General features: G+C 47.3%; 1 protein-coding gene across 8 annotated transcripts in view; it reads left to right on the top strand.

Moving 5' to 3' along the window:
- The window catches only part of FRMD4A (FERM domain containing 4A), a 646084-nt gene that overhangs the window by 489596 nt on the left and 130970 nt on the right, over nt 1–25518 (top strand). For all 8 annotated transcript variants that reach the window (XM_067703847.1, XM_067703859.1, XM_067703855.1 and 5 more), the window contains 2 exons: nt 249–341; nt 11857–11941. In XM_067703847.1, coding sequence (XP_067559948.1) covers nt 249–341; nt 11857–11941 — 178 coding nt within the window. The remainder of the gene's footprint in view (nt 1–248; nt 342–11856; nt 11942–25518) is intronic.

Below are 25518 nucleotides of genomic sequence, written 5' to 3'. Positions count from 1 at the left end.
ACTTTAGTGCCATTGAGGAAATGGACTGGGGGTCTCAAACCCCCGACTTTGACTGTCATGCAGTATCTCCCGCTGACGCAGTATTCCCCTGATAATTCCCTTGGGTTCTGCAAATACTGAGCACTTAAGAGTGAGGCAGAGGGCCACGTTTATCTGTGGTCACGCATGTTTTGCAGCACATATACCTTTGTCCCAAGAAACTCCAGCAAAACCCAAAGCCCTAACCCACTGGTCTCTCTTTTCCTCAGGGGACACTTAAACTGGCTTCAACTAGATCGAAGAGTCTTGGAACACGACTTCCCCAAAAAGTCGGGACCAGTGGTTTTATACTTTTGTGTCAGGTATGTACATTGGGTATCCATCCTTTCGTTTTTTTTTTTCCCCCCTCCTTTGTCAGAAAAGTCTGGGAGGGTAGAGCGATCAAAGAAAAGGGAAGTCAAGTTTGTCTTGGTTCATTGCCAGGAATAGAGGTTGTGGTATAGCTTCATTCCCAGCAGATGTAAACACAGGGCGTGAGTGTGTAAGGCATGTCGGCGTGTGTGCGTGGACACATGTGTTTGTGCTCTGACAATAGGATGCTTGTGTGGAATGAAAATAAAACCCTTTTTTTTTTTGCTTTTCTGCGGGGGAAGGAGGGCATATATCTCAAAGGAAACTAAGTCTCTGAGAATAACACAAATCCGTGGTTTCTTTTGGTGGCCTTCGAAGCTACGTAGCAAAAGTCTGCGTGTTCTTTCCTTCCGTCACAAGTGCTGCTTGGTCTCTTGAAACTTGCCTGTTTTATCCCAGGTAGGAATAGTTGAAACCCAGCAGCAAATCACAGATTAACGCGTTTCCCACTAAGGGAGGCTATGGTGTAATAATATATCAGAAACAATAGTCATCTTCTGTTCGTTAACGTACTGTAAGAAGTTTTATTTCGTGACTGTATGATTCTTATAGTTAATATTTGCAATAGTCTTATGAAGTCAACCAGGCTGACCACTTGGGTTTGCGAAAGGTTGTGTGAAGCCAGAGGGGGATCATGTCATGGGTTCAAGGGCAAAGTACAAATCATGCGTAACAAAGCCAGAATCTGAGCCCCCAGATCTAGCGGCTCCCTGAGCGCCCAGTCTGTGGAGCCACCAGGCTGTTTCTGTCTACACAGCTGCAGAGGTACTTGGGTTCAGATGTCTCAGCCTTCCACTGGACACTAACCCTTCCACTCAGTGCATAGACCCAGCACTTTTTAAACATGTGAACAGAAATTCAAGAGCAGGACACCAATGCTTCACAATTCAGTTCCTCCTAAAAAGGACAGCCAAGAATACAGTTTTAAGTGTAGCTGTCCTGATACGGCGAAAGACAAAAATCAGAGGTAAAGGGTCCCTTTCACAGGCGGGAGTATGTGTCGTTATCTCAGCTGGCTGAGTACATTTAAACTTGCATTTAATCCCTTTTTGATTTAACAGCTGCAAACATATCAGAGCTAATCGTCGCCATTTCCATCCCTGATGGGCATGATTTCAGTGTCATCTTCTCTTTAATGGCGACTACGTTTTCTCAGATAAATGGAAAAGTCATCCTATACAGCAAAGAGGAACGGTGGCACCAGGAGGGGTGGTGGCATCAGGGGAGACTCGGTTGCATTTAGGCAGGTCATTAACCCGCAGTGGGAGATGGGTGCGTACACTTGCCATGGATCAGGCCCCCCTCCTTCGTGATGCTTTTTGCGAACGTTAGCCAAGAAGAGAAAACACTGGGCTGGTTGCATATTAGCTGTTTTTCTTCAAGTGTCTGTTATGAGTTGAGTTATGTGTGGGTTTGGGGAACGAGCCTTGGAGAAAAGCTTGGAACGCTGTGAGATTGCTGGGTTGAAGTGTTTGTGGCCGATGTTCTGCGTGCAGATGGGTCCACATCACTGCAAGCCAACGTCTCTCCGTGGAACCAGATACACAGAGAACTGCCAAGGTAGAACCAGCCTAACAGTAGAACTGGGGACGGGGTGACTGAAGACCCAGGGACCTGCATTTTCCTAGTTAGCCAAAGCAGGCACCTCCCCAAATGCTCATTAGGAAAAACTCTCCGAATTCACATTTAGGGATGGACATCTCACAGAAATACAAGGCAGAGCTTTCTCTAGCTCATCCTGCAAGCGGATCTTTCTGGAGAGCCCCACGTTTCTATTTCCATTGACCTCTTGGCCACCTGCGTACATCAAACTCAACAGGTCCAAAGCCAAATTCATCATCTTCCCAGCCACCCCCCACCTCCCCAAACGTGTAGTACCGTCAAATCTGACGTCATTATCCATTCAGTTATATAGGCTTAAATCCTAAAATCTGTCCCCCTTTCCTGTCCCTCACATTCTTACGGGCATTAATTCTCTGCTGCTACTTACGAAATCTCTCTCTGCCCTGCCCCCTCCTCTTCATTACATGAACTCAGGCCCTCATCTTCTGTCACCTGAATTTTCATGACCGCCTCCCGGCGTGGGTGTCTCCCTGGCACTGGCCACGGAAGATCCTGGTTCCCGGAACCCCTGCTCTCCCGAGTCCCCACTTTGCAGCCGGCTGAACAGCATGGTATCAAAATACGGATAATTTGTCTTCTCCCAGAGAGGAAGCAGGTTCTCCCACAGGGGTGAATTCCGCACTTGTACCTTGGTTTTCAGCCTGGGAAGACTTCCCAATTTATAACTCGGTGCCTTTCTCAGGATGCCTATAGGCTGTTTTCTACAACGGAGTGGTATGAGATTATCTTCATAAAAGACCCAGACCCTGGAATATGCTGGAGTCTCCAAAAGAGCTTCTGACCAGCTGGGCTCTTTCCCTGTGCGTACACGCTGACCTTTCTAAACAAGAACCCAGCTGTCCATCACCCGTGCATCCCTGAAGCCCCTCTCCAGCCCCTCATTGCCTTTCTTCTTACCTTTAAACATCTATATGTTACATCTATATAACACGTGTACAGTTATATAGGAGAATAAAAGCAAAGTGGAACCACCTGATAAAAGAGACCATGGAAAAGGTCAGCAGCCTTAAGCCAAGGTTTAAGAATCCATGGAGTGGACGGACGTCTTAACCCTGTGTCACTGGGGGTCTGCGTTTGGGCTACCACCCAGCATAGCTTGTTAATTGGCATTTATATATTCTTTCGCTGCGATGCATATTCAAAACATCTGTGAGAGTGAGGGCAGAATTATGGCTTCCATTCAACCAATTAGGAAAAATAAGGCCCCAATATATTAAATAACGTGAATTGGAACTCACAGAAGTTTGCTTCATCCTCGAAGCCAGGAAATGAGCATTTCCTCCTGGGAGGGTGTGAAGCTGGCTGCAGGACAGTCTCGGAATGACAGGATGGAGGGCTAAGAACCTGCCTTCGCTGACCCGTTATTTACCCTCGAAGGGACTTGGTCCCTGCAATTCTCATCAGTCAGATGACCAGGCATGGTCACAGTGGCCTCAGGGTCTTAATAATTACCGAAAAAGGAAAAAGGTCAGAGAAGAGGGGGAACTGTCCATTATTACGGATGAATTATCTTCACAACAATCCTTGAAACAGGTATTATTTTTCCTAATCAAGATAAGGAGATGGGAGCCCAAGATGTTTAGGTAGATTCTGCCCCCAGGCGTGGCTGGTAAGTTATTGTATCTGTTCAGCCAGATCTGACCCCAATGGTGGGGCCCTACCCCTTATACCATGCAGCCTCCATCTCACAAGTGAAAAGTGACATCAAGATTGCTAACCAGGGCTTCCCTGGAGGCGCAGTGGTTGAGAGTCCACCTGCCTATGAGGGGACACGGGTTCGTGCCCCGGTCCAGGAAGATCCCACATGCCGCAGAGCGGCTGGGCCCGTGAGCCGTGGCCGCTGAGCCTGAGCGTCCGGAGCCTGTGCTTCGCAACGGGAGAGGCCACAACGGTGAGAGGCCCGCGTACCGCAAAAAAAAAACACAAAAATTGCTAACCAGAGAGCCTGCCGTTGCTGCCTGTGCAGTAGGGCCAGAGGACCCGAGTTGAGATCGCTGCCCTTGGCCCATCTTGGCTCCACGCTTGGCCACATCTGCAGCAGCAGCGTCCATCTGCAAAGGACAGATGCCCCCATGTCTGGGCAAGAGGTGTCGTGGAGAGCAGCCCTCCCAGGCCTGACCTTGCTCCTCTGGAGCTACCCAACTCAGCACCATGACAGAGCGCCCCCTGCGGGGGACAAAGCAACCTGTAGTCCCAAAGCTTGGCGACCCTATTGGAAAGCACCTTGGTGGAGGAAGGGGCATCCTCAGTGGCAAAGCAGGCTTTCCAGAAGCTGAGATGCGTGCTGTTAGTCCCACCTGAGAAAGACTTGCCATCTCCTGACAAGGGGGACGTCCAGTGGGGAAGCGTTCTGCCCTGCCCTGTGCTCTCTCCTCTTCTACAAAGTACACGCCTCGGTCCCACCAGCCCCTTTTTGTCACCCTGAGCTGCGTCACTGCTGCCTTAAGAGCCAAAAGCCACTCTCATTTCAACTGTGAGGTGTCAACAGCTTTCTCACTTGCGAACGCCATGCTACGTACTCACCATTATCGATGGATTCGGTTGTTGATTCATGGACATTCATCGGCACTTGCTACGTTGTAGGTACCATTTGAAGAGGTAGGAAGAGAAAAGTGAACGGGTGAACATGCACCATCCCCAGCTTCCAGGGTCTCTGTCACACACACACACACACACACACACACACACACACACCCCTCCCTCATCCGATCTTCCGAGGCTGGTGGGTCCACCTGCCCTCCAGTTCCAGCCCCTCCCACCACCTCAGGGAGCTCACTCCCTCTAGTTTTCCCTCTCTTTTCCTCTATCTTAAGCTGCTTCTCCACTGACCCCTCCCCTCCACGCCCCTCCATGATGCTCCCACCCTCAGAAAAGAAACTACCCTCCCTGACTTGTCTCCTCCTACAGCTACCACCCCTGTTCCCCCTTCTGTTCACAGCAAAGGTTCAGAAGGATGGACTTGCTGCCCCCTTTCCCATGTCCCATTGATCCCTCAGTCTCTGGGGGTCCAGCTTCTGGTCCCATCACCCCCATGGTCACTGGAGGTCTCTGGGCACCAAATTCCACAGGCGCTTCTCTGCCCTCCCCTGTCTGAATCAAATAATGTCATCATCTTTCTGCCCCCAGCTCGCTCTTCTTTCCCTGACACCTCCTTATCTCTGCGATGGACACCACCACCCATGCAGCCCCTCAAGCCAGGAACTTGAAAGTCGCCTTTGACGTCATCTGCTGTCTCCCACCTGCTCCCTTCTCTGGCCTCTTATTCATGAATTCCTCTTGTTTTCATGTCTTTAAGAGCTCCATCCCTTCCTGTCCATACACACCCTCCCTGGCTATAATTAGGACCTTCATAAGCCTCTCCTGGTCCTGAAAATCTCCTTGTTCATCTCTGCTTCTTGTCTTGGCCCCTTCCATTCTATCCTATGTGTTGCACTGAGCACCTTTCTAGAATTCTTATCTGATCCCCCACTCATGGTGTTCCTGGCTTTCCATTAGCATGCTAAGGCCGCCCTCCTCATGTCCCTTGTGACCTGACTTGTGCATGACCACCCAGCCTCGTCTCTCCCCCATTCCTGCCCCCTCACACACATCCATTACAAGCAGCCCAGCGATCAGTGTGTGACCAAGATCGAAGTCAACGACGAGACCCTTGTTTAATGCTGAGAGGCAAGCTCCCGACACTGAGAACAGCGACCCTCTGGTAGTGTCCACCAGGCAAGCTTAAGAAATAGGTCGAGAAAACATAGAAGGAAAATATGCCCACCCACCCAAGGGAGCCCCTCTGTCCTTTTTTTTTTTTGTAGATACAAGTGTATGCTCAGGATGATTCCTCCACGTCTGGGCTGTTCCTTTCGTTGTGTATTCTCCATCCATGTCCTCGGAGCTCTGGTCATCGACACTGTTTGTAGGAAAATAAATAGAGATTAGATGTGTCTCCTCAAACTTAGAGTTTCACAAACAATAAACAAAAGTGAGCTACAGAAAAGAAAAGAAGGAGAGAGGAGATGCCCAGAAGCTTTGATCCGGGAGAGGGGATTTTGCAGTTGAGTTCGCGACCCGACTGTTGGTGTCTTTGCTCGCTCATTAAGACAGCCAGCGCTGTTTCCTGTCACTCACGGTAACAGGGATGGCATGGATCTGAAACGAGGCGCCTGCCAACCAGAACTTGCTGGATCTCAACTGGGTGTCCCAGTTAGGATTTTCAGCGCTGTTGAAATTCTCAACATCAGAGAGATTTGGCCGCAGAAACTCACAGCAGTGTTAATTATCCTTCTCATTGCGATCGCTCCTTTTTGCTACCAAAAGCAGACCTTCCAAATGTGACATTTGTGTTCATTACAAAATGAAATCACTGGGCCATTTAATTAACACTTGCTGTAAATAGTCAGTGATTCCCAAGTGCCAAGGGGTGGATGTGAGAGGGCGGGGGAGAGAGGGGGCCCAGGGGGGGAAACCTAGCTGACGTCATCTTGCTGGATGGTGTTCAATCTCCACCCCCTGAGGCTTCTACACGTTAAAGGGGACCAGACTCCCCAAGGCTTCAGAGCCTTCAGTATTTAACATGCTCAGACATGCACTAGCATAGCACATGTTTATGCCTACTTAGACCTTCTGCTAATATATCCTCAGGTTAGCATCACCTGGGTCAGGTTGGGTGTGGCATCAGTCACGGTACTGAGCCAGGTTTGCCCTTGGCCTAGAGCACCGTTTCCTTTGACTCAAAAAGAAGCCCTAAGGGACTTCCCTGGTGGTCCAGTGGTTAAGATTCCGTGCTCCCAATGCAGGGGACCCAGGTTCGATCCCTGGTCATGGAACTAGATCCCACATGCCACAACTAAGAGCCCGCATGCTGCAACTCAAAGAACCCGCATGCCACAACTAAAGATCCCACGTGCCACAACTAAAGATCCCACATGCCTCAACTAAAGGTCCTTCATGCCACAACTAAGACCCAGCACAGCCAAATAAATAAATATTTAAAAAAAGAAGAAGAAGCCCTAAGATTCAGTTCTACTGGGAATTCCCTGGCAGTCCAGTGGTTAGGGTTTCACGCTTTCACTGCTCAGGGACCGGGTTCAATCCCTGTTCAGGTAACTAAGATCCCACAAGCTGTGCGGTGTGGCCAATAAAAGAAAGATTCAGTCCTACTAAATATGCTGAAGAGCCTGTTTTAAATTGGAGGTTTTATTAGTGTTCAGGCACTTGGGGCCAACAGATCAGGAGATGACTGCCATTGAAAAGAGAGATTGCTACTCGGTTCCCAAGAGGAGGGGGTACCCCATGCCAGGCAGGGCCACATGGGGAAGCACCAGGCTTGGCCAGGAGGCAGAGGGAGCTGGGGACCTGTGGGCACCAGCGTTTATTGTGATTTCTGCAGGAAAGAATGGGTGAGGCAGGGTAAGCAGGTTTACGATTGGCTAGCTTGAATAATTTCAGCAGGCTTTGGGGCATGTTATAACTGTCCCAGGTTATCCAGTTGCTGGCCCTGGGATGATTAAGGCAGGTGCATAGCAGCCTGGAATGTGAAATCCCCATAGGGGAGGCGAGGAAGTGTATGTGGGCGCTGGATTGGCTGGTCTGCCTGCAAAAGGTATGCTCACAGGTGAACCCTTTACCATCTTTAGGAATTGGCTAAGCCTGGGAGGGGCTGTCCCTCCAGGGTCAGCAAGGTCCCAGACGTCAAAGCATCCAAAACGCATAGTTCATACAGAATCAGACTTGGAATTGTCCACACAGACCCTCTGAAGCTACGAGACATCATTCATTTCCTTAGGTTTACCCAGAGACCTGGAATTTTCTTTGTGAACCCGGTCTTTGAGGAAGCCCTCTGCGCTGGTAGGTAAGCAAATGCAACATCGCCACCTACTGCCCAAAAGGAGGACCTTTGATCAGGCTCTCAGGAAAATCCAAAGGAACAGAACTGGCATCAAGACTTTGAACACACACCGTCAACCTTCCCCGTTTCCCTAGAAGTGTCTTCTCCGGTAGAGTGCGCTGGGCCTCGGTGTGGGATTGAGATGGCTGAGGTCTGTTTTTCTCTGGGCACTTTTGACTCACTAGCTTCCTAGCGCAGAAGGAAAGTTCGGGATGAATTAAATATACAGGGTTGGGCTTCCCTGGTGGCGCAGCGGTTGAGAGTCCGCCTGCCAATGCAGGGGACGCGGGTTCGAGCCCCGGTCCAGGAAGATCCCACATGCCGCGGAGTGGCTGGGCCCGTGAGCCATGGCCGCAGAGCCTGCGCGTCCGGAGCCTGTGCTCCACAGCGGGAGAGGCTGCAACAGTGAGAGGCCCGCGTACTGCAAAAAAAAAAATACATATATATATATATATATATCTCCAGGGTTACAGAACAATAATATGACAGGCCTGGAACTCACAGGGTTTCCCAGGCTGTTTCTTGGTGATAAAGGTTAACAGGAAACTGCTTTCCAGTTTCTTTCAAAAGGAGGTGATTTTTTTTCCCGTCCATCTCAGAATATGCTTGTTATTTCCTCCACCTTCCTGTCTCTTGTGCAGCCAGGGAACAAATACTATCTCAAAAGGCATAGAATTTGCCATCTCATTTCAGTTTTCCATTATTAGAGAGTTGGAAAGGGAAGTGTTACTTTTTTTTCTTAATATGCTGTTGAGGAGAAAATGGGGGGCCGGGGGGCAGAATGTCTTCGCTCCTTAATTCTCAAGAATTAAAGCAAATGGGATCAAGATGTACGGCACTGTTTTGAAAAAATTAAGTTATTTCAGACCCAACAGCTTTCGACTCAGAATTATTATTCCAGAGCCAAGGTCACTGACTGGCAAACTCTAGAAGCCTTCTTCTGGCTCTAGGACTGAAAGTCATCAGCAGCCCTGCGTGGGCAGCTTTCCATGTTCACGGTGAAAGAAGGGGCAGAGGGACAGGGGCTGGGTGTGGAGTATAAGACCCCCAATCATAAATGGGCTGGGAAATCATTTATTATTTTTTCTCCCTCCTGCACTGTCTTCATCGCCCATTTCACTGTGCAGTAAGAACTCCCACCAACGGTGTGTGGAGAGGAGAACAGTTGAAAGCATCTTTCATTCGTAGAACCTTAAGTGTTGGTGCCAGGCTCTGGATTAGTGCTGGGTATGCAAAAATGAATGAGATTTGGTCCCAGGCCTCAAGGAGTTAGCAGCCTACTAAGAAGGCATCTCAGGGAACAGAAAATCACGGCACCATGGGGCCATACAGTAAGCAGAGGTCGTCACCGGAGCCCAGGAGAGGAGGTCTGCTGTGGGGACCGTCCGCAGAGTCAGCGAAAACTTGTGGTGACCCTGAGTGAGTCTGAAGGGAGCAGGGGTGAGCTGGGGTGTGCAGGAGGATGGCTCTGGAAGTGAGAGGAATAGCTCGGACACAGGCACAGAAGCAGGATTGATCTGTAATAGGCCACGCCTGCAGGTCGCCCAGCTGAGCTGGCTTTGCTCTGACCCACCCGGAGCCCCATCCCGAGCCTCTGTCACCCTCTCCCCCTCCCCTCCTCTGCTTCCTTTCCCTTCCCTTCCATCTGTCTGCCTTCCTTCCCTCCTTCTGGTTTTGCTATTCTGACTACCCCTTGCCAGAAAGTTTACAACGGATATAGACTTTTTAATTACATCAAATGTAACTTACCGTCAGTTCTCCATATCCACGGATCAGATGTGAAACCCGCGGATATGTACCGACTGTACTGCACCATTTTATTTACTTTTTAAAATTTCGTTTGTTTGTTTTAGTTTATTTATTTTTGGCTGCGTTGGGTCTTCGTTGCTGTGCGCGGGCTTTCTCTAGTTGTGGCGAGCGGGGGCTACTCTTCATTGCGGTGCGCGGGCTTCTCACTGCGGTGGCTTCTCTTGTTGCGGAGCACAGGCTCTAGGCCTGCGGGCTTCAGTAGTTGTAGCATGTGGGCTCAGTAGTTGTGGCTCGCGGGCTCTAGAGCGCAAGCTCAGTAGTTGTGGCACACGGGCTTAGTTGCTCCATGGCATGTGGGATCTTCCAGGACCAGGGCTCGAACCTGTGTACCCTGCATCGGCAGGTGGATTCTTAACCCTGCGCCACCAGGGAAGCCCTACTGCACCATTTTATATCAGGGGCTTGAGCATCTGAGGATTTTGATATCCTGGGGGAGAGGTGGGTCCTGGAACCAATCCCCTGTGGATACCAAGGGAAAACTGTGTTTTGCTTTGAGACGTAGAATTTGCTTCTATATTTCAAGTCTCCGTTACTAGGGGAGTGAAGGTAGTACAGCTTTACAGTTCCTCTGAGACCACTCAGGCCCTTTATGGAGACCTCCATGACCTAGAATACTTGCTCCAAAAGCCGGAGGCAGGTGCCTGTTTTTTTTTTTCTTTTTCTTTTTTCTTTTTTTTTTTCTTTTTTTGGTAGGGAAGGGGGTGGTGGTAGAGATCAACCAGCCACCTCATTCCCAGGCTTTGCATGAATAAAGACTATATCGTAATTTCCAAAAATTTTGTAGACCGTCCATGATGGTAATTGTCAGACTAGTATCCGTGGATTGAAAATATCTACTAATCTCTGAAGATGACTCTGGATTCAATTACAAATTTAAATGAATCTGTGTTGTATTCATCACGACAGCCTCTGCACACGTCTGTAAAATGGTCAAAGATGTTGTTTACTTAGTCTGTAGACAAGAGGCTGCAAACTGGGGGGCCACGGGCTCGCCCAAGCCTACACACACATTTTGTTTGCCTTACAGTGTTGGTGTGTTGGTTTTGCTGTCGGCGTTGTTGTTTTAATCTGAATTAGGTTCCAGTATTTGAAAGCAGCAGACTTCTTAGGTGGGGAACTGCTGACCACGTCCTGCTGTCTTTTACAGACTGGCAAGCGGGAGCCCAGCAGGGTTATGGGACTTGCCCTGAATCACACAGCTCTGGGCCCAGATCACTGGGTTCTCGGCTTCCTCCCCAGGATTCTTTCCATCCCATCTTAACGCTGTTCTGGACGATCATAGCACTTGTTTCTTCTCATTTCACCTCCTGCCCCCTCTTGGGGCCCCCAGTTTCCACGAGGCAGGTACCCAGTGCCCTCCAGGTGTTGCCACCCCACTCAGAACCTCTTCCCCTCCAAGGCTCTGCGTGCCAATCATTTCCTTCTCCCCTCTCATCACAGCTCCCTCAGTGCAGCTGAGCCTTAGACAAGTACAAGTGCCTTCCCTAATTCAGGAATTGAATAAACTCCAGAGTCGATGTGTAAAGGATCATTGAATTAAACTTAAATAATTTCAGCATGTGTTGTCTTGACAAAAATCCATAAGTTTCATCTGGATAAAAAATCCAATTCTCATTTGGCTTCATGTGCATGAATATCACGGCTTTAAGAACGCCAGCCACAGCTCTCTGGACGTGCAGACGTCAAACCCCACCTTGCCATCGTCACGAAGACCTGTTGTAACCATCTCAAGGAGAAATAGGGCCCTTCTTTCGATTAAGCAGAAGAAATTATCTTCTAAAACTCCAGCTCAACAGTGATGAGGACAAAAAGTAATGCAATGGAAACAAATGACATTATAAAAAAATTGGAAAGCAGGTAATGAAAAAGGAAGTCAATGGTCAAGTTCAAGTGTACTCTTAGAGGTTGATGGCAGGCCGGCTCTTTGCTATGAGAAGGGCTGTCAGTCATGATGGTCCTAACCCACGGTAAACGAACTTGAAAAGCACTGTTTTCTCTCAAAAAGGAATCGTGGAAGCAATAGATGATGCCGTTTTCTTTTGTTCCTGTTGGATTGGGCGTCCGTATCCTCAAGTCAAATCATGTAACTCGGAGAACACATGATTTTCTGCCTGATTGGTTGATGCTTCTGTGGTTCACTGGCAGTTTTTCTCTTCCAGGTTCTATATAGAGAGCATCTCATACCTAAAGGATAATGCCACCATAGAGCTCTTCTTCCTGAACGCCAAGTCCTGTATCTACAAGGTAAGAACTTCCTCTTCCTGTTCAGAGTTTTCCGTTGAAATCTGAAAGTCTCCTTTGAAGCTGGGAATCCCAACTTGCTGCCCCTAATGCAATTTTATTGATTAGTAGAAGTAAGTTATAAATTAATGACTATAAATAAATGAGAACTCCGTGGAGCTAAAGCTATCAGGTGTTCATACGTGACTACTTCCAATCCCATCACTGTGTTTTAGCTCCTTGGAGGTGTTCCTTAGCTTGACTTTAGGGGTCTCCTGAACTTGGCAACTGTGGCCAAAAGAGGGAAACCCAGACGAATGTGACAAATGCACTAGGTCTCACAATTATAAATGAACCTCTTATAACCAAATGCATGTATATTTGATCATTTTTGGATGTTCTGGAAGTATCTCTCAAAAGGATGCTCTTGGCACTTTGGGTGAGACAATTTTTTATTTTTTTTATTGAAGTATAGTTGATTTACAATGTGTTAATTTTTGCTGTACAGCAAAGTGATTCAGTTATATATATATATATATATATATATACATTCTTTTTCATATTCTCTTCCATGATGGTGTATCACAGGATATTGAATACAGTTCCCTGTGCTGTACAGTAGGACCTTGTTGTTTATCCATCCTATAGATACTCGTTTGCATCTGCTCATCCCAAGCTCTTACTCCACCCCTCCCCTACCCCCCACCCCCTTGGCAACCACAAGTCTGTTCTCTATGGGGTGGGACAGTTTTTTTACTGTGATAAAAGTTACCATGGTCTCCATTGGTAAGTGTACAGTTCAGTGGCATTAAGTACGTTTACCTTGTTTTACAGCCATCATCACATCCATCCACAGAACTCTTCATCATACAGAACTGAAACTCTGTACCCCTTAAACAGTAACTCCCCACCGCCAGCCCCTGGCAACCTCCATTCTATTTTCTGTCTTTATAAACTTGACTACTCTGGGTACCTCACGTGAGTGGAATCACGCAGTATTTGTCCTGTTGTGATTGGCTTATTTGACTTAGCATAATGTCCTCGAGGTCCATCCATGTTGTAGCAGATATCAGAAGTTCCTTCCTTTTTATGGCTAATATTCCATTGTATGCAGTTACTACGTCTTGTTTATTCACCCACCAGTCCATGGACCCTTGCGTAGCTTCCACCTTTTGGCTGTAGTGAATAATGCTGCTGTGAACGTGGGTTTATAAATATCTGTTCAAGTCCCTGCCTTCAGTTGTTTTGGGTGAATACCCAGAAATGGAATTGCTGGATCATATCATAATTCTATTTTTCATTCTTTGAGGAGCTGCCATACTGCTTTCCATAACGACTGCACCATTTTATATTCCCACCAACAGTGTGTGAAGATTCCATTCTGCACATCCTTACCCACACTTGTTATTTTCTGGGGTTGTTTTTTTTTTAATAACAACCAGCCTAGGAATTCCCTGGCGGTCCAGCGGTTAGGACTCTGCGCTTTCCTTGCTGAGGGCACTGGTTCAATCCCTGGTCGGGGAATTATGATCCTGCGAGTTGCACCGTGCAGCCAAAAAACAAACAAATAAATAGTAGCCACCCTAGTGGTATTAGGTGGTACCTCACTATGGTTTGGGTTTGCTTTTCCCTGACGATTAGCGACGTTGAGCATCTTTTCGTATGCTCTCTGGCCATTTGTACATCTTCTTCACGGACACGTCTATTCAAGCGACAGTTCTTAATTGAGTGGGACAGTCCCTTGCATCCAGTTCCCCCATATGCTTGTAGTGTTTCCTTTCACTGGATAACCCAAAACGCCCACAGAATCCAGCACACACCCCGTCCCGGGGGAGAGGGGCTTGCGGAATACCGCTCCCCGCCCTGGGTTGAGAATCATAACTAACAGAATGTATTTAAAGTGAACGCCCACTCTGCACCCACGCTCCAGCACGCCCCCTTCTGTCTCAGGAGTGCAGCCTGAGGTCAGCTCATTAATGACCAGGGAGAAGGACAGCTGGTACTTAACGCCCATGGCGCCGTGGTGGGCTTGGTGCCGAGCGCCTTCTGTAGGTTGTGTGGCTGCATCTTTGCACCATCTCTGAGATGAAGACTCTTCTTTATCTTAGTTTTCCCCGTGAAACAGATGAGGCACAGGGTGGTTATGAGATTCACCCGGGGTTGCATATCCACTGAATGGCAGAGTCAGTCAGGGCTGAAGTTGGCAGCCTGATTCCAGATCACAGATCCCACCCGCTGGGCTGCACTGTGCCCTGGAGGGCAGACTCTCCTTAGAGAACTTCAAAGCCGAGTACACCTGTTGTAACATGGTCAATGGCTGTATTCAGAGGAGATCCCGCTGCCTGTATTTTCCTGTTTAACTAAACCTAGTTTGGAGGGATTGCAACACCTGACCACACATTAAAGCGCACACACAGGTGAAGCGGTCTGTCGGCCATCACTTCTCCTTCTGGAAGTTCTTCAGCACATCACTGCACAGAATAGCTCCACTGAATGCAAATGTTCAGAATCGTGGAGGGCGTGGTAGTGATCAGATTCAGTTCTGTGAAAGAACCTCGCTTGGTGACAACTGCTGAACCAAGACTTAACCTGGGCGCAAGCCCAAGAGTGCTCAGACTACAGTATTTGGGGCTTTTGCTGAATGGAAGAACAAAGACGCTGCATGTAGTTCCAGGGACTTGCAAATTTCTTCCTCTCTCTAAACCCTCATTTTCTCATTATAAAGTGGAAATAATAATACCGGTCTTACGTACCTCGTAGGTGGCAAGCGTCTCTGATGGTGTTTGTTTAATCCATGTGAAAGCACTTTGGAAGAATTCAGGAATAAAAACTGAGGACTGTCCACCAGGGGGCAGACTTGGGCAGTAGATGCCTGGGAAGTCGCTGACTGGGATGAAATCGCCCTCAACCCCAGCAAGTAAAAAGTTGCCCCAAACTGTGCTTATACAGACCCCTGGGTTAAGGGAGCAGACATGGTTTCTCTCGGAGTTGTTCGGTTCAGTCTAGTCACAGATGCTGAGCTGAAGGTGAAGATTTCAGTGCTTCTGAACATAATGATCACAGAGGACTCTGGGATGAATGGGAAATTGTAAAAAAGAAATCCCCAGAACTAAAGAGGTGATGCATTCGGAGCCAGCCACATTTAGGGTCCAGGTGCCCACAGCCATCAGCCTGCCTGCTGACCTGGGTGGTGTGTGCCCTTCTAGAACCCCAGCTGTCTCTTCTCAGCATCTGTCCTGGAGCTTAGTGACTTGCGTCAGTGAGCCCGAGTTGGCTCTTCTGAAGGTTAGGTAGGGGACAGAATCGCGTCACAAGGCCACCCGTCTCCTTCCCATCATCAAAAATAATGTTTTCATCTGCATAAGTTGACACTTAGAGTCTATAAAAATTTTTTCACTTGTCTTACATTTTTTGAGGCTCATGAGTGGGATGGAATCGTCAGCTGTACTGAGGGAGGAAACCGATGCTGGAGAGATTTAGTAACTTAGCGAAAGACAAGGAACCAGAAGTGGTGGAACAGGCTTGGCACAGTTGTAAATGTGTAAAGATGGCGGAAGGCCCGGGAGCAGAATGACTGTGATTAGGGGTTTAGACTCCGTGGCTCACAGACTTGGGTTCCCTTCCTACCTCTGCCTCTTAGCGACTGCAATAAATGTGGACACCTTCTGTGACGTCTCCAAGCTTAATTTTCTTCTTTGGTTGAACAAGGATATTAAAAGACCCAACCCACCACCTTCTTGGGGAGATTAAGCGAGATAGACATGAAGGTAGTTAGCACCCCACCAGGCACGTTATTAGCTCCCGCTGAGATAGAATTGCTCACTTGGAATCAGATCTGAGCTCACCTTGGCTGCGATTTTCTGCGTGCTGCCCACACTGCCCTCTGGCGCTTTGGAGGCCTTGATGGACCTGAGAGTGGTTCCAGACATGTAACCGGTAGGTGATGCTGATACCAGCTGACCCAGCGCCCTCCCTGTGTCTTGGGGAGCGATTCCTACAACGTACTAGAATCTAAGTTGTTCAGATACCATAAGCTGTTTATTCCTGCTTCCTCCAAGTCCTTATTTCATTCGCTTTTTTAACGCGTTCACATTTATTTTTATCTAAGTAATATATGCCGTGGTTTAGAAGCCACATGGTTCTAGGAGGCTGTTTATGAAAAAGAGCCCCCCTCCCCCCTCCCGCCCCCCGCCCCCGCAACTCCTGCCGCTTCCAACAATTTTAGCTGTTTCTTCTGGTATTTGCCTCTCTCTGTTTGTAAATAAGGGGCACAGGGTGTTATTCCTTGATTTATCCATCTTTGATGTACTGAATTCCTCGTAAGGCAGGTGAGGATTGAGGTCTCCTATGCAACCACCCACACTTTCCTTTTCCCGTTTTCCCAGTATGGTGATAGCACAGTTCTGGGCCAAAGCCATACCCATCAGCATTACATTATTATGACTAATCCAAGTAGCATCCTAAGGTTGTGATTCCGTTTTTAGACAACCAGTTATTTTACCTAAAGGTAATAATAATTGCCTTGCTGTTACTTGTTTTAGTTTCTATGTATCCATCATTTTTTTTTTCCAGAAGCTACAGATTCCCAAATGTCTACCGACGTTAATTTGCATCTGCATCAGATAATTCATCCATTCCTCTCTTTAGCTTGGGTTTTGTTGCTGCTGCCTTTGTTGTTTTTCCAGGCACCTCCCTTTTAGAGTCCTCTGTCCTTCTGTTCCTGTCTGGACATGGCCTCATTCATAGCCCTCAGCCCAAGATGCCCCTTTCCTGTCCCGTCTTCCCTTCACCCCAGCTCTGGACTGGGTGCTCTGCTTCCTGGATCCCGAGTCTTCCTGTGTTTTGTTTTACAACATTGTTTCACTGGAGAACATCCTGCAGTAACCCAGAGAAAGTGTATGTGAGAAGTACAATGTTTGGGTCCTTGCATATCTGCAAAAGCCTTTGCTCTACTTTTATATCTGGTTAATGGTTTGACTGGATGTGGAGATACAGAATGACTTCTCTCGGAATATCAAAGGTGCTGCCTCAGAGTCTTTGAGAGTTGCTTGCTCTGGTGAAGTCTGCAGTCCATACGCTGTATGTGGATTCCCCCCACCTCCATGACCACCCACGGGATCTCTTAGGATTTCTTCTTTATTCCTCTTCATCTGAAGTTGCAGGATGGCGCGCCCTAAAGTAGGTCTTTGTAAGCCCACTGTGGTGTGTATTCAGCGAGCACTTTTAGTCTGGACATTCGTATTCTTCAGTTCTGGGAGGTTTTTCGTATTGTTTCTTTAGTGATGTGTCTCTGTTTCCTCTGTGCTCTCCTTCTGGAGCTCCTGTTAATCTGATGCCGGGCACAGCCTCCTGCTTTGATACCTGGTTTCTCCTATTTTCCATCTTTGTCATTTTGTTCTACTTTCTAGAAGATTTCCTCAATAGTATCTTGAATCTCCTCTATTGATTTTTTAACCTTTGCCATCATGTTTTGAATTTCCCAGACTTCCTTCATATTATCTGATTTTTCTTTATATACATGTAATCCTGTTATTGTCTTTGAGCCTGATATCCTCTTATCACTCCAACAATATTAATTATCATGCACGTTCTGTTTCCTTTGTGTTTCTTTCCAGTTCTTTTTTTTTTCTCTTTATTTATTTTGGTCTCTGTCTTTCATGTAGGAGGCTTTCCATCCATATTTAAGAGTGAGGCACTCAAAAGCTCCCAGTGCCCAGGTGGGGATGGTCCTCTGTGGCTGTCCCTGTGGAGTGTCCCAGTGGCAAGCTGTTTCTTTCAGTGGGAACCCTAAGTATCAGTGCTTTGTGTCTTTTCTCATGGCTCTTCATTGTCTCCAGAGGATGTAATGTCTTACTTCCCTCCTGGGATGTCTCCTCCCGCTTCAGGGTCTTGGGGACGGAGTGACCTCCATTAGGGTGTAGGCCCCCTTTTGAATCCCTGAGCTCTCGGTCTGCTTCATCCTAGCTTCCTACGCATCATCTTCTCCAGAGACCAGACCTCTGATCTCTTCAACAGCACAAAAGCGAGGAAAGGTGTTTTGCTCTGTTCATTTGTTTTGTCATTTTCCCCAAACCACGAATGCCAGCTCTCACTTTCCACTCTTCACCAGGAGACAGAAAGCAGAACTGCAGTGGATTTCTCTCTCACTTCTCCTTGCTTTACGATCCCCCTATTTTCTACCAAAAGAGCAGGAAATTACAGTCATCATCTGTACAAGATGCAGAAAGTTAGAATCTGGTCAGGAACGAGCGGGGCTCTACTCGTCTCCTTTCAGTGAAGTAGGAAGACGTGTCAAAAGGGGTCATCGGGACTTCCCTGGTGGCGCAGAGGTTGAGAGTCCGCCTGCCTATGCGGGGGACGTGGGTTCGTGCCCCGGTTCGGGAAGATTCCACATGCCGCAGAGTGGCTGGGCCCGTGAGCCATGGCCGCTGAGCCTGCGCGTCCGGAGCCTGTGCTCTGAAACGGGAGAGGCCACAACAGTGAGGGGCCCAAGTACTGCAAAAAAAAAAAAATCAGGGCTTCCCTGGTGGCACAGTGGTCGAGAGTCCGCCTGCCGATACAGGGGACGCGGGTTCGTGCCCCGGTCCGGGAAGATCCCACATGCCGCGGAGCGGCTGGACCCGTGAGCCGTAGCCGCTGAGCCTGCGCGTCTGGAGCCTGTGCTCCGCAACGGGAGAGGCCACAGCGGTGAGAGGCCCACGTACCACAAAAAAAAAAAAAAAAGAGGTCATCAACACCCGACATGGCCACTTCCTTCACCAGCATTTCTGTTGTGTTTCGACTCATTCAGGGGACAGGGGGTGATGGAAAGGAAACTTATGACCAAGAGATGGACGAAACTCATTGAGAAATGTGTCTAGTTCCGAGGAAAACTCCCATGGGAAGTGAGCCTAGGATGATGTGTGCTTCCTAGGAAGTGACCCAGGAGAGCAGAGCTCTCCTGCCAAGTTTTCCATCTGGTCGTCTCTCTCTTGGGATGTGGCTTCCTCTGTCAACTGGAGAAGGCCCATCAGTCAGCCCCGTGGGGGGCAGTGGACTTGCTACACTAGAGGGAGTGCTGGGGTGGACGTGGACTCTAATCTCAGCACTTTCACCACCTTCAGGATTGAATCCTGCCTGCTCGGAGTTCTCCAATGGCAAAGTGAGCTTGCTGTCAAAATTAGTCACCACAGTAATTTTCAAAAGCCCTTCAGACAACATGTGCTAGGTCATAAAATGTCAAAATGTTTTTTTTAATTTTTAAAAAGAAGGATTCCCTTAGATGATAGATCTTAAAGTTATAAGGGAAATATAGAATTCTGAAATCCAGCTTCCTGTCATCTTCAGAGGCATACCTTCCGAGAGATAAGAAAAGAGGCTCCCGGAACTTCCCTGGTGGCTCAGTGGTTAAGAATCCACCTGCCAATGCAGCGGACACGGGTTCGAGCCCTGGTCCGGGACAATCCCACATGCTGCAGAGCAACTAAGCCCGCACACCACAACTACTGAAGCCCCTGCGCCTAGAGCCCATGCTCCACAACAAGAGAAGCCACCACAATGAGAAGTCCGCGCACCGCAACGAAGAGTGGCGCCGCAACTAGAGGAAGCCCGCGCACAGCCACAAAGACCCAATGCAGCCATAAATGAATGAATGAATGAATGAAAGAAAAGAGGCCCCTACACTGAAGGACCTTCCACTGCTATTCAGTTCCTAAGAGGAGCAATTTGATCCTTAGATGATTTAAGTTGGGTGAAGTGAGGGACTGGTCAACATAACTAGCTGCCCTGTTATGAATCTCATGTTTGAACAGAAGGGGTTGACCATCCACTCTTTATATGCATCCATCACATTTACATGCTTGATCTCAGAATTTATCTTGTCCGAAATGATAACCAAAGAAGCAGGGCCCGTGGCCACCATCTGAAGACGCACAGAAGTATGTCTCCTGGTTTGGAGGAGAAGTTGGCACCAGCATTCTTCTGAGTGAATTTTGATGATCACCTTCCACTGACCTCTCACTAAACAAGGCGCATGGTCAATGCTCAGTAAATTGTTTTTAATGGCTTCGTTTCCAATCCCAGGATGAGAGGCCCGCGTACCACAAAAAAAAAAAGATACATGGACTTCCCTGGTGGCACAGTGGTTAGGAATATGCCTGCCAGTGCAGGGGACACAAGTTCGAGCCCTATTCTAGGAAGATCCCACATGCTGCAGAGCAACTAAGCCTGTGAGCCACAACTACTGAGCCTGCGCTCTAGAGCCCCCAAGCCACAACTACTACAGCCTGTGCGCCTAGAGCCCATGCTCCACAACAAGAGAAGCCACCTCAATGAGAAGCCTGTGCACTGCAACGAAGAGTAGCCCCCGCTCGCCGCAACTAGAGAGAGCCTGTGTGCAGCAGTGAAGACCCAACGCAGCCAAAAAAAAAAAAAAAGATACATGCACCCCTATGTTCATTACAGCACTATGTACAATAGCCAAGACATGGAAGCAACCTAAATGTCCATCAACAGATGAATGGATAAAGAAGATGTGGTACATGTATACAATGGAATATTACTCAGCCATAAAAAAGAATGAAATAATGCCATGTGCAGCAACATGGATGGACCTAGAGATTATCATACTAAGTGAAACAAGTCGGACAAATACGAATACCATATGATATCACTTATCCGTGGAATCTAAAATAATGATACAAACGAACTTATTTGCAAAACAGAAATAAAGTCACATACGTAGAAAATAAACTTATGGTTACTCGGGGGGAAAAAAGGGGAGAGGGATAAATTGGGAGATTGGGATTGACATATACACACCACTATATATAAAATAGATAAGCAACAAGGACCTCCTGTATAGCACAGGGAACTCTATTCAATACTCTGTAATGAGCTATATGGGAAAAGATTCTAAAAAAGAGTGGATATATGTATAACTGTTCTGTACAGCAGAAGTTAACACAACATTGTAAATTCTTATAGTCCAATAAGAAGTTTTTTAAAAAATAAAATAAAATGTAAAAAAAATTAAAAAGATTCCAATAAATGCTAAAAAAAATGCTGAAGAACAGACAAAATTGTGGAGTTCAGATGATTCAGAAATGCCAGTAAGTGAAAATAAATAATGCAGACCCGATATTTGTAGTGAGTCTCAGAGTTTCCAAATCACCTCTACATTTCCGCCTCACCAGACTCAATACAATAATTGGAAAAGAAACTGTTCTCCCCATTCTACTGACGAGGAAGATGAAACTCAAAGAGGTCCAGGGATGTATTTATTCAATGCCCCAGAATAGAAATAGTCTTAAAGAGATGGCAAGAAACCATCCTCTTCGGGCGTTTTGCGGGTACAAAGAAAGATGGTTACAGTGGGTGAGGATTTACCAGAAAAACCATGGGGCAGCCCTGCAGGTCGTTCTGCTTGGACTTGGCAAAGGTCATTCTCACTGAAATCTTTTCAGCCTACCATGTGGTTGCTCATCATCTTTTCTGTTATAAAGCTCTCACGAATCTTCCATGAGAGCTGGAATTTCTGACCGAGGAGGAAGGCTTTTCATTAAAATTCTCTGTTGAGTCTGAATATCACCACCAGGGCCCTTGGAGCAAGGGGGTCGTGACGAGTTCCTCCAGCTCTCAGGACTTTTGGAGACCGTCCTTACACCTGTCACTGGGGATTCTCATGGGGCTCTCTCTTTGGAACGCTCAGAGACCCTCAGAATGGAAATCTTTTTGGGCATATTGTTAACCGTGAGGCTGCTGATAGATGACCTCAGGCCTCCTCATTCGGCAACTTGTAGAACAATGCAGAATGCCATCCTCCACAGCCCTGTCTGAACACACACACACACACATACACACACACGCGCACCCTGCAGAGAGTCACGTTTTGTCTGTCCATACCGCATGGCAAAAGATCACAGAAAGCGGCACACGTGGTTCAGTAGTAAGTAAGACAGATGTCCAAAGGACACGTGACCTCCGTGACATCACTGACCCTCCCATCAGCATCCCCCTGTTAGCAGTGAGTCTCAGGAGGAAATGACTCCATGCCCACCAGGCCACCCTAGATTCCCAAGGAAGCCTCCAGCTCGGCAGACAACCCTGCTGACACCCCTCCTCACATGGCTCTCAGGGCACTGGGGGCACAGAGGAGTGTCCCCCGTCCAGCCTGTGGGCGATGCCGGTGGGAAACACCCGTACATCTTCCTTGAAGGGCCTTCTGATCCCCATCTTTCTGCATTTCCCCCTCGGTTGGGGGAAAACCCATTGCCCCAGGAAAGTGTGGGATTTTTGCACGAACTCTTCGTGATCGGTTTATTTGCTCTGCTTGAGCAGAAACACTTGAAAAGAGCCACCTCTGCATTTGAGAGAAGCCAGATGAGAAAAAGGTGCAGTGATCTTTGGAATGTTATATGGTAGGCGGATCCCTGGAAACATCTGTCCGCTTCTCCCCACGGGGGCTCAGCTCTCAGGGTTTGAGGTACAACGGGAGGTGTGTGGTGTGGGCAGGAAATCTAGAACTCTGTTCCATCGCAGGGGATAAAATCACCTGGGAGGACAAGGTATAAACGGGGGAAGGTACTATAAACAGGAGACATCAGGGAATCAGGCAGCGGCTGCGAGGTAGGAAAGCGTGTTCTTCGGCATTAGGGAGCATCTCTTCCCCCACCCCCATCCCCGTTCCTAGATTGGGTCTTATAAACACCATTTAGACTCTGTACTGATTCCTCTGAGGACAGATGATGCCATGATTCTTGAACTCAATAAATACTAAATGGAAACAGTGAGAAGGAATACCTCAGCTCTCTTTCCCGTCACATTTTGCAAGAGTGGGGACGTCTGGGCCACCTCATTCTTCAATCCTTTTCCCTCTTACCGGTCACGTTCTGGCTCTCATTGTTTTTAATATCTTCACTGGGAGATGGTCAAGGTCAGAGAAAGTGGAAATTCACCCCAGTTAGAGGCACTAGTTCCCGCTTACCCTGAGGACACATATGGCCGGTGAGAGAGAACTCGTATAAATCAGGTTCGATGTTTAAATGGGCATCTTTGGTAGCTTGATTCTGAATAATGGTACGTACATTACAGTTAACGCTGCCATGCGATTAGCGTCTCACAGTCTCTCCTGGAACTGCAGAATGGACTGTGTAAAATCAAATCAAATAGAAAACGACCGCCCTCCGCCTTCCCCACTCCTGCCCTCTTTCCCAAAGATATTGATGTTTCCCTTTAGCAGATGAGTCAAGTAATGAACTAAAAACAATGTTCGCACTTAACAGGGTTGTTCCCCATGGTTGGCTTTGAGTTGGCCTCTCCTGGGATGTTAAGTATTAGCCACCGTTGACCGTTGCCTGCAACCTCGGCGTAAATGTTTGACGGAGTACGCTGACAAGTACACACCAGCGACTTTCAGGAAGTCGACTGGTGGGAATGGAAGGGCACACAGTGCGAGTAGAAGTGATCCACTGTGGAAACCCTGTACGGTGTTTCTGTTAAATCATTTGTCCACTGTTAAATGATTTACATTCTGATGGGACCTGGTAATCCCAGGACTGCAATTCCAAGCATTCCTCCACACTCCAGCACTGACAGTCTGTATCAATTACAGTGTCCGTAAAGCTCCTTCAGCCAGTTAAACATAAAGAATTGTTGTCCCCCATCCTTCCATGTCTCTCGTTAGTTCTCTTAGCCCACCTCCAAGGTGGTTCGGTAGCAAACATTATTATCCATATTTGAAACTCCTAAGCTCGAAAGAGCCTGCAGGATATCCTTCCCTTGAAATACACAGGCTTGCTTCAATGCATTGTTCTGAATCACAGGGGCCACTTCTGGAGCGCACAAAAATAATTAGAAAATCTGTGAATCAGAGTTTGGTTTATACTTCGAAAAAAAAAGTAACCCTTGTTTTAGCTAACTTTGATGCTACCTGTGGTCCTGAGACCATATTGTCTGAGACTGTGACCTGATTGGTTTGGGGGAGAGCATGCCCTCCAGAAGGTCAGATGCTGGACAAGAACTTGGGGGTGCTTCCCAACCCCATCACAGCCACTAAAGCCTTGTGACTCTGGGGGAGTCCCTTGATGGTTTTTGGTTTCTGTTCTCAATGAAAGCGGGTGGCTGGGCTAGCTGAGGTCTAAGTCGGTGCTTGCGCTAGTTCTTTGTGCTCCAGTCACTCACTGTAGGATCTAGGGGTATTAAGGAGAGAAAAGAAAGGTAGGCATTTCTACTTGTACTTGATAACAGAAGTACAACGTCAGTTAATTTGGTTATTATTCTTGCGTGCTGGTGGACTCCAGGCTTTCCTTTGTCTCTAAGATCTGAACTGTATGTCAAATACAGTGTTGTGCACTTAAAATCTTGTTAGGAGGGTAGATCTCACATTAAGTGTTCTTACCTCCCCCCGAGAAGAACACACAGAGTGACACAAGGAAACTTTTGGAGGTGATGGGTGTTTATTACCTTGAACATGGTGATGGTATCACAGGTGTTTGCATATGTCTGAAGTAACACATTATTTATACTAAGTGTGCAATTTCTTTCTGTATCTATTATACCTCAGTCAAGCTGTTAGATACAAGGAGATATGGACTATATACATTTTGAAATATATATACATAGGATTTTTTTAAAAACCTAAGAGAGGCTTATGTCCTTTTAAGACCATGTCCATAGATCACGATTAAATATTTGGGGGAAGAACTAGAGAACAGAGTTTTGTTTTGTTTTGCTTTTTAACATCTCTATTGGAGTATAATTGCTTTACAATGGTGTGTTAGTTTCTGCTTTATAACAAAGTGAATCAGTTATACGTATACATATGTTCCCATATCTCTTCCCTCTTGCGTCTCCCTCCCTCCCACCCTCCCTATCCCACCCCTCTAGGTGGTCACAGAGCACCGAGCTGATCTTGATCTCCCTGTGCTATGCGGCTGCTTCCCACTAGCTATCTATTTTACGTTTGGTAGTGTATATATGTCCATGCCACTCTCTCACTTTGTCACAGCTTACCCTTCCCCCCCCCATATCCTCAAGTCCATTCTCTAGTAGGTCTGTGTCTTTATTCCTGTCTTAACCCTAGGTTCTTCATGACATTTTTTTTTCTTAGATTCCATATATATGTGTTAGCATACGATATTTGTCTCTCTCTTTCTGACTTACTTCACTCTGTATGACAGACTCTAGGTCCATCCACCTCACTACAAATAACTCAATTTAGTTTCTTTTCATGGATGAGTAATATTCCATTGTATATATGTGCCACATCTTCTTTATCCATTCATCTGTTGATGGACACTTAGGTTGCTTCCATGTCCTGGCTATTGTAAATAGAGCTGCAGTGAACATTGTGGTACCTGACTCTTTTTGAATTATGGTTTTCTCAGGGTATATGCCCAGTAGTGGGATTGCTGGGTCGTATGGTAGTTCTATTTGTAGTTTTTTAAGGAACCTCCATACTGTTCTCCAGTGTGGCTGTACCAATTTACATTCCCACCAACAGTGCAGGAGGGTTCCCTTTTCTCCACACCCTCTCCAGCATTTATTGTTTCTAGATTTTTTGATGATGGCCATTCTGACAGGTGTGAGATGATATCTCATTGTAGTTTTGATTTGCATTTCTC

Source organism: Pseudorca crassidens, chromosome 1, assembly GCF_039906515.1.
Source record: "Pseudorca crassidens isolate mPseCra1 chromosome 1, mPseCra1.hap1, whole genome shotgun sequence".
NCBI lineage: Eukaryota > Metazoa > Chordata > Mammalia > Artiodactyla > Delphinidae > Pseudorca > Pseudorca crassidens.
Note: the sequence above shows the minus strand (reverse complement) of the source record. Positions and strands in the feature narration are given on the sequence as shown.